The sequence below is a fragment of the Melanostigma gelatinosum genome, assembly GCF_949748355.1.
Source record: "Melanostigma gelatinosum genome assembly, chromosome: 8".
NCBI lineage: Eukaryota > Metazoa > Chordata > Actinopteri > Perciformes > Zoarcidae > Melanostigma > Melanostigma gelatinosum.
The window spans coordinates 27,860,211-27,870,210 of record NC_136641.1 but is presented as its reverse complement, the minus strand read 5'-3'; the positions used below and the strand labels follow the sequence as shown (position 1 = coordinate 27,870,210).

General features: G+C 46.0%; 1 protein-coding gene across 1 annotated transcript in view; it reads right to left on the bottom strand.

Moving 5' to 3' along the window:
• Window positions 1–6,188: 6,188 nt before the first annotated feature.
• plxna3 (plexin A3) overlaps window positions 6,189–10,000 on the bottom strand; it is a gene marked incomplete at both ends in the record, with an annotated part of 72,493 nt that continues 68,681 nt past the window's right edge. Inside the window, 5 exons of the mRNA XM_079273560.1 lie at window positions 6,189–6,284; window positions 6,573–6,723; window positions 8,099–8,311; window positions 8,400–8,569; window positions 8,995–9,107. Of these exons, the coding sequence (XP_079129686.1) occupies window positions 6,189–6,284; window positions 6,573–6,723; window positions 8,099–8,311; window positions 8,400–8,569; window positions 8,995–9,107 (743 nt within the window). The remainder of the gene's footprint in view (window positions 6,285–6,572; window positions 6,724–8,098; window positions 8,312–8,399; window positions 8,570–8,994; window positions 9,108–10,000) is intronic.

Here is a 10,000-nt window from a genome sequence, read left to right as displayed (position 1 = left end):
CGTTGTCCGGTCTCGTTGTCCGGTCTCGTTGTCCGGTCTCGTTGTCCGGTCACGTTGTCCGGTCTCGTTGTCCGGTCTCGTTGTCCGGTCACGTTGTCCGGTCTCGTTGTCCGGTCTCGTTGTCGGTCTCGTTGTCCGGTCACGTTGTCCGGTCTCGTTGTCCGGTCTCGTTGTCCGGTCTCGTTGCCGGTCTCGTTGTCCGGTCTCGTTGTCCGGTCACGTTGTCCGTCACGTTGTCCGGTCACGTTGTCCGTCTCGTTGTCCGGTCTCGTTGTCCGGTCTCGTTGTCCGGTCTCGTTGTCCGGTCTCGTTGTCTGTCACGCACCTGTTCCCTTGAATTCTTGAAGCAATCTTTGTTTTTCTCTCAATCGTCGGAGAACAAAGAATCTAAAATCTAAGAAAAAGTGTTGATGAACTGAAGTAATTTACATGGAGCTCTAAAACTATTATTTCATTCTGTGTCGATGTATATTTTACTTTATATTGAGGGTCCTGAGATAAATAATAGTAAAGCTCTCATCATTGATCGTGTTGATAAGTGAATGCTAAAAACGATTAATCGTCTTTTTCTGTTTCATTATTGAAGGCTGAATATTCTCTGAATGAATTTAAATACATTTTTTCACTCAAAGTTGTCTCTCCCCCTCTCTATCTGTCTCCCCCTCTCTCTGTCTCCCCCTCTCTCTCTGTCTCCCCCTCTCTATCTGTCTCCCCCTCTCTATCTGTCTCCCCCTCTCTATCTGTCTCCCCCTCTCTCTGTCTCCCCCTCTCTATCTGTCTCCCCCTCTCTATCTGTCTCCCCCTCTCTATCTGTCTCCCCCTCTCTATCTGTCTCCCCCTCTCTATCTGTCTCCCCCTCTCTATCTGTCCCCCCTCTCTATCTGTCTCCCCCTCTCTATCTGTCTCCCCCTCTCTATCTGTCCCCCCTCTCTATCTGTCCCCCCCTCTCTATCTGTCTCCCCCTCTCTATCTGTCTCCCCCTCTGTGTATTTCCTGATAATGAAACCTGATCGCGGCTCTTTAGTTGCTGATAAGCGTTGCAAAGCCTGAACCTTGTTCTCATTCATTCGTCTGCGTTTGATGGCAGCAGGACACCAAACAGCAGTTTCCTTCACTTCTTCAAATATTTTGATATTTAAAGGGACAGTACCTCTTATTTATTGATCTTCTTTTCTTCAATAACAACTTTAACTCATTAACTGAAGTGTAATTTGTCTGAACAGTAAAAACAATGAAACTTGAGTCCAACTTTTCCATTACACTTTAGTGAAATCACACAAATATACAAACTCAGCAGAAGGCAATGGCAATGGTATAAAAACTGACACAGGCTATTACATGAAGAAGATTCCTCCTCCTCATCATCACATTTTTAACTCAGCAAAAATAAAATAAAAAAACAAGGCAATGGCAAATGGTATCAAAACATGGGCCCTGACTACATCCTGGAAAGCGCTGCATCAAAGGCGACGTGGGTTTTTCCAGGCAGAGTGAATGACGCGGCGGCGCCGAGGTGCAGCGGGAGGCGGGGTCGCGGCGCATCATTGGTGCATCACGATGAAGCGCTGTGATGTCATCACGTACGTTTAGATCAGCCAATGACAGGCGGTCGACATCGTGACGCCGTCGCGATCTGACAGCTGAAGCACCTGAAGCGCCGCCTGAATGAACAATCCCATCCTGAACGAAGACACGAGATCCAGTGTGAGCGGTGCTTCTCAAGCCGCGGCTCCGGGACCCAACGAGACCCCAACGAGACCCCAACGGGGACCTCTGGGAGTCTGGCGTTGTTCAAAACCCTGGACTTTGTTCAGAAAAGGGTTTCACAGCAGCTGAGAAGCACCGGCTCAGAATAATAATATTAATAATAGTAATTATAATTATAATATTATGGTACAATAAAGACATCTGACTCCCCTTCAGGCTCAGGGAGTCCAGTGGTTTTGCTGTTGCTATGGTACAATGAAACCCGCTGGGATTGGCTGTCGGCTCGACGAGTCTGTCAGGAGTGGGAGGGGCTTAACGCAAGGGGGCGGGGTCAGGGAACTCCCATAGATTTTCAATGGGAGATCAGTGCAACGAAGGAGTCCCATCAATCTAAAGCTGATCATTGATCTACGATTGGACCGTTCTCTGGTTTCATCTCTCGTGGAACCAGCGAGCGATCCAAAATAATATCGAGAGGATATTCTGCTTCCATTTATTTCCAATAGAGATCAGACAAATCTAACTTCACATGGACAGGTGAAAAAACCCAGAATGCACCTGGGTATATGATCACGTGTGTTAAAATGTGTGTCGTCGAGCTCTTTAACGCTGTACAAACTAATAAAACCGTGTTCGTCCTCCGACAATAAATAAAACTCATCGTAAAAAATAAATTAAAAGAAAAAACAATAAATAAATATCTCACCGCCGGAGAACGTTAAACTCTGAGTCGTGAGTGTGTGTGGAGACGGACGGACTCATCTAAAAACCACGTATCAATCTATCGTTTTCTTTTAGACCCGCCCACGACCTCCTCAGTCTAAGTTACCTCCTCCCAGCTGTGTGACCACACACACACACACACACACACACACACACACACACACACACACACACACACACACACACACACACACACACACACACACACACACACACACGCACACGCACACGCACACACACACACACACACACAGTGGAAACCATCCAAACCACCAACAAAACGATTTTATGTTGAGAAATGACAAAAACATTTTTAGAACCAAAGTCCCTGAATAATAAATCTTCAGTTCAGCAGCTGATCAGAAACATTTACGTTGTAAAATAACGGTCATCGGCTGTAAACCAGCGTCAGAAGGATCTCTGAGGTCCAGCTGTGTTTTGGGTTAAATACAGATGTTTTGATGACATCATCTGATTTAATAATCAGCCACCTGATGATACAGCTGTTTTCATATCTAATGCTGAAACGTTTGACATTCAAAACTGATCCACTAGCAGAGACGACCTCTCATCAATAAGAACGACTGTTAGGAGGAGGAAGACTTGCTCCTCCTCCTCCTCCTCCTCCTCGGCCGGTGTGATGGATGACGTTTCCTCTGATCAGTATTCTCCTCCCTCCTCCTCTCAGTATTCCAACAGCGTCTCCTTCCATCCCCTCCTCCTCTTCCTCTCACTTCAGTATGCATAGAGCATGTGAGCTCCTTTCATCCTGCTCCTCTCACATTCACTGGATTTAATCAGGTCTTTCCTCTTTTTAACCTTTCGACTCTCCTCCTCTCCTCCTCTCCTCCTCTTCTCCTCACGTTTCAGCATGCAGCGGGCGTTTCCTCCTCTGTATTGCGTATGCATCCTCCCTTTACACTCTTGGGATTCTCATTCATGCCTCTTCCTCCTCTTCCTCCTCCTCCTCCAAACTCCCGTCTCATCACAGGAAAGAAACAAAGGTGAATTCTGATAAAAATGCCGACGAGGTCGTAATTAAAGACGCGTCTGATGACTTTGAGATTTTAATATTTAAAAAAATAAAAAGACGAAAAGATCCGATCGGACGATTTAAACGGAGCGACTGAAGAAAAAAGGTTTTTAATTGAGCAGCAGATACGATCAGTGATTTAACGGTTGAGCTTCCACTGGAGCACACACACACACACACACACACACACACACACACACACACTTCTACAATGAATCATCTCAAAGGCAGTCTGTTTCATCAGGACCCTTCCTCCTCATCAGGACCCTTCCTCCTCATCAGGACCCTTCCTCCTCATCACTCACAGTGAAGTGAAGGAACTTTGTATCTTCAGTGGCGTCAGAGAGACGCTCCATCGCTGGAGGAACATCTTCACATCTCACATCTCTAGAGGGTGAAACATGTTTGTGTGTTGAAGATGCTTCAACTGAAATAAAGTAAAGAACGATTGACGTTTGAATGAAATGCTCATGAAGAGATTCATGAGACGTTAGAGCTGCTGAGCAGAACTCTTCTTTACGACTTCATGAAAGAAACTAAAAGGTCGTCGAACTTTAATTTAGACCCAAAAAGATACTCTGAGCAGTAAATATGATCCGATGTTCCACCACAGAGGAGAGAGGAGGGGTCCTCCATCTGACATTTACCCATAATTCATAGGGAGAATGAGAGCGGTCCACTTGTTAGGGTTAACGTTGGTCTGATTCTGAAGAAGGTGTGAGCGTGAAACCCTGGTTCTCCTTTAGGAGCTCAACAAACCCAAAGACCCCAAATCGAGGCTCCACATGCAACACAGTTAACCCTTCAAACACCTCCAGAACCCCCCCCCCCCCCAACCCGCTGCTCACAAACAAAAAAAGTACCAAAAAGTCCAGTTTGTCTTTCTCAGGCGTTGAGTTCAGTCCGGTTGCACCGGTTCAGGTTCTTGGGTCTCGGTCTCTCTCTCTCCAGACTGATGCAGCAGAATGTTCGTCTTCATAAAGTTCAGCTCCTTAAAATCCAAACTGTCGAATCCACACAGTTCTTATTGCATGTTAACATTTCAACATTCATTTTTTTCCTTTCTTTTTGTATTCTTTTTTTAACTTTTATACTTTATCATCATTATTAATATTAATATTATTATCATCATCTTTCTTTTTTTTGTTATGGTTTACAACTATGGCCTCAAGTCTTAAAAAGTCCTTGAGTCCGGTCCGGTTAAAAACTCCATTCCAGGTTTGTTTTTGATCCGGTTTTGGTCCGAGTCCGGTCCAGTTCTGACACGATCCGGTCCGGTCTTTACATGGCACTGGGCTTGTAGCTCTGCAGAGTATAATCCCCCCCCCTGGTTAGCATGGCGCTGTAAAGCATGGCTGTGTGTGTGTGTGTGTGTGTGTGTGTGTGTGTGTGTGTGTGTTTTCCAGGTCGTTCTGGTCCTGAAACAAACTGGCGGTCGGTCCACGTTAGCGTTAGCCACCCTGCTCGTCTACAGACTGCCTGTGTGCTGGAATGTATTCAAAACGACTTTCTGGATTCATTTCAGATTAATTATTCATGATTCCGGGCGAATTCCACAGTCTTGATTGGTCGGGCAGTAAATTACTAAAGAGTCTTCCTGGCCAATAGGATGGCCAGAGGCCAGCAGGACTGACGAATGAGCGGGGTCGATTGGGGGGGGGGGGGTGGAAGGAGAGGTGGAAGATAGAGAGGAAACGAGGTAAAGCCAAGAAGGAGGTGAAATTGTGAGGAGTTGAGGATGAAGGGATAGGAAGGCGGGTTGATGGACACAGGTACTGGTCGGTCGGTAGGCATCGGGCTCAGTGTGCTGTGGTGCAGAGTGATTGTCCAGAGAAGAAACAGCGAGTGGTTCTACAGCAGAAACCTCTAGAATCCTGATGAGGCTCGGCCGATCGGTCCGAGGTCAAGTCTTTATTTCACTTCCTCTGAAGATGAATTGTTCATCACTTTCAGACCGAGCAGGGATTCCCAGGCTGAGGGAGGTCCTCACTTCATATTTGCTTCCTTCTCTTTCGTTAAAGCTCGAAACAACCTTTCCCACCCTTCGTTTGACTTCCTTCTTAAAGCTCGACACTGAACGTCACGCAGTGAATCCGGAGGTTTCCAACTCGAGGATTCAAAACCTCCACTTCACCTTTTTGGTATTCAGCCCCGGGTTCGTTCCGGGCTTCGATGGGACTCTCAAGGTAAAGTGAAACCTGTTGGGTTCTTCCTACGACCCCTCGGTTCCTTTGCTAACGGAGACTTGACCTTTTTGCTTTTCGATCCAGCGTCCGAGCTGGGAGTCCTGAAGTCAGGATCGATTAGTCCTCAGGTCACCTGACTCAGTCTTTAGTTTCCAGGTCTATTCCATGCCCCCCCCCTTTGCTTTGATCCCTGCTATTGAATTTAAATCTAAAGCAACAGAAGGTTTGGTTGTTCGTTTTTTTGTCCACAAAATGACTTCAGTCCACGTTGAAGTCACCAGTTTGGAAACTGATTTTCTGCCCCAAACCCAACCGGAGGTAGTCGGGGGTCCCAGGCTGTCCAGTCAATCAGTCTTCAAATCAATCAATCGGTAAATTGCTGTTGGATTGATCGCTAAAGGGTCCGACAGCCATCGGCAGATCAGCGGACTGTTCAAACAGTTCCGATAAACAGAATGCCTTCACTTCCCCATTCTTCTTCTTACCCTCCCCCACCCTCCCCCATCCCATCAGTCCATTCGATCCCCCCCCCCTTCCTCTCAGCTGCTCCCAGACATCAGGTTGATGGCTTGCTCCAGTTTGTGCCTCAGTTTGTGTTTGCGACAGTACCCGTCCCGATCCAACGCCGTCAGGATCTGCAGAGATGGAGAGGAAAGACAAGAAATAATAACTTGAAATGTGTCTCTAACGTCACTGATGGACCGGTGTCCGTATCCAGAATGTGCTCTGAGTATTTAAAGGCGGTCTGTGCATCAGGTTACAACACTTTTTCATTGTAACTTCCAACCAGCAGCTGACAGGATGAGGAGGCTAGTTGGATGCATTTCATGAATGTTGAGTTGTACCTTTACGTTTCATCTAGCACCAGTGGTGCAACGGATCATAAATCTAACGGTTTGAATCCCTGACTCCCCCCCCCTCACCTCTTCCTTATACTTGTTGATGTAGAAGTAGAGCTCACTGAGCGCGCTCAGTGTGTTGAACTCAGTGCCGTGCAGACGGGACTGCTCCACCAGATAGGCGTCCATGTCCTGATCACTGATGCTGGGCATCTTCGCAATATCCCTGTAGTACCTGCAGGGCGCACACGCACACACACACACACACACACACACACACACACACACACACACACACACACACACACACACACACACACACACACACACACACACACACACACACACACACACACACACACACACACACACACACAGTGTATAACTTCAAACTGTGTTGTTTTAAGGTTCATTTAACCTGATAATTACTCCAGTACTAATTGTGTAATTTATTTTACTTTTTGTCCGAACAGACAACGCTAATTAATATGATTCATGCCATATCACATTAGCAGTTATCTTATTGATGGAGTCTATTTGGAACACTAATAATAGCTTTCTAGTGATTTAGTTTTATTCCATTGTAGGTTATTTTCGTGATTACGAATTATGAATTGGTTAGCATGTTAGCTACCTCTCCACCCAGCTCTTACACTGTGTATTATAGAATATAAGCTAGTTAGCATGTTAGCTACCTCTCCACCCAGCTCTTACACTGTGTATTATGGAATATAAGCTAGTTAGCATGTTAGCTACCTCTCCACCCAGCTCTTACACTGTGTATTATAGAATATAAGCTAGTTAGCATGTTAGCTACCTCTCCACCCAGCTCTTACACTGTGTATTATAGAATATAAGATAGTTAGCATGTTAGCTACCTCTCCACCCAGCTCTTACACTGTGTATTATGGAATATAAGCTAGTTAGCATGTTAGCTACCTCTCCACCCAGCTCTTACACTGTGTATTATAGAATATAAGCTAGTTAGCATGTTAGCTACCTCTCCACCCAGCTCTTACACTGTGTATTATGGAATATAAGCTAGTTAGCATGTTAGCTACCTCTCCACCCAGCTCTTACACTGTGTATTATAGAATATAAGCCAGTTAGCATGTTAGCTACCTCTCCACCCAGCTCTTACACTGTGTATTATAGAATATAAGCTAGTTAGCATGTTAGCTACCTCTCCACCCAGCTCTTACACTGTGTATTATGGAATATAAGCTAGTTAGCATGTTAGCTACCTCTCCACCCAGCTCTTACACTGTGTATTATAGAATATAAGCTAGTTAGCATGTTAGCTACCTCTCCACCCAGCTCTTACACTGTGTATTATAGAATATAAGCTAGTTAGCATGTTAGCTACCTCTCCACCCAGCTCTTACACTGTGTATTATGGAATATAAGCTAGTTAGCATGTTAGCTACCTCTCCACCAAGCTCTTACACTGTGTATTATAGAATATAAGCTAGTTAGCATGTTAGCTACCTCGCCACCCAGCTCTTACACTGTGTATTATGGAATATAAGCTAGTTAGCATGTTAGCTACCTCTCCACCCAGCTCTTACACTGTGTATTATGGAATATAAGCTAGTTAGCATGTTAGCTACCTCTCCACCCAGCTCTTGTAGTTGGGGATGTCTTTAGCGTAGAGCAGCTTGTTGGACGGAGAGTCTTTGCCGAGCCGGTGTTCGGACGTCGAGCAGCAGTCCATGAAGGTCTGAGCGACGACCGACAGACAGGCGTCGGTGATGCTGCTCTTGTGGATGTCAAACACGAACTGAGGGTTCTTAATGACGTTCACCCAGAACCTGAGAGGAAGGCTGCAGACACGCACAAAAGAAACATTTATCAAACATATTCTCCATGTCTTGTGTGAGAAAACGTCATTATCTTTTGATTTGCTCTCACCAGTTGCTCTTCCAGGTGTGTCGGACGTCCGGGTCGGTGATCTGTCGTTTGTCGGCCTGTTCATCCAGGAAGTCGAACATGTATTTGATAGCCAATGGCAGAGCAGAGCCCCGGTGGGCGGTGCTGAACACCGTCTCAAACAGGTCGTCCACAAACTTTTGCAGCGTCCCCTGGTGGTGGGAGGACCAAAAGCACCAGCTTAAATATCTTACCCACGAATCAAATGAGAAAATAAGTACAAAATAAATGTATCACGCTACGTTACATAAACAAACAAAGAACAAAAGGGCTCAGGATGGAAGACCATGTCAACAGCTATTGGATGGATGTTGAGGAGATGTGGTTCATCGTTCATGTTCCCCTCAGAGCATCACAATAACTTTGGTGATCCTCTGACTTTTTTAAAATCTAGAACCATAATCAGTTCACACGTGAATGTGCCCTTTTGTGTGAACTGTTCAGCATGTTAGCTACCTCTCCATTTTAGGAAGCTCTTCTTCCTAAAATAGAATCCTGTAATATATGAAAACTATATGTAAACAGGAAACGAGGGCAGAGAGAGCGACAGGTGATGACTCGTCTCACTGATCGGTACCTTGGTAGCCAGCAGTCTGGTCAGGTAGATCTCAGAAACCATCTTGCTGCCTCGGTCTCCTTCTCTCTGGTCACTGTGCTCGTGATTCTTCACCAGGTGCCACAGTTTAGTCCCTGAAAGCACACAGTAGTCTACAGTACAGTACACACAGTACACGGTCTACAGTACAGTACACGCAGTACACGGTCTACAGTACACGCAGTACACGGTCTACAGTACAGTACACACAGTACACGGTCTACAGTACAGTACACGCAGTACACGGTCTACAGTACACACAGTACACGGTCTACAGTACAGTACACGCAGTACACGGTCTACAGTACAGTACATACAGTACACGGTCTACAGTACAGTACACACAGTACACGGTCTACAGTACAGTACACGCAGTACACGGTCTACAGTACAGTACACGCAGTACACGGTCTACAGTACAGTACACTCAGTACACGGTCTACAGTACAGTACACGCAGTACACGGTCTACAGTACAGTACACGCAGTACACGGTCTACAGTACAGTACACACAGTACACGGTCTACAGTACAGTACACGCAGTACACGGTCTACAGTACAGTACACACAGTACACGGTCTACAGTACAGTACACGCAGTACACGGTCTACAGTACAGTACACACAGTACACGGTCTACAGTACAGTACACGCAGTACACGGTCTACAGTACAGTACACACAGTACACGGTCTACAGTACAGTACACACAGTACACGGTCTACAATACAGTACACACAGTACACGGTCTACAGTACAGTACACGCAGTACACGGTCTACAGTACAGTACACGGTCTACAGTACAGTACACACAGTACACGGTCTACAGTACAGTACACGGTCTACAGTACAGTACACGCAGTACACGGTCTACAGTACAGTACACACAGTACACGGTCTACAGTACAGTACACGCAGTACACGGTCTACAGTACAGTACACACAGTACACGGTCTACAGTACAGTACACACAGTACACGGTCTACAGT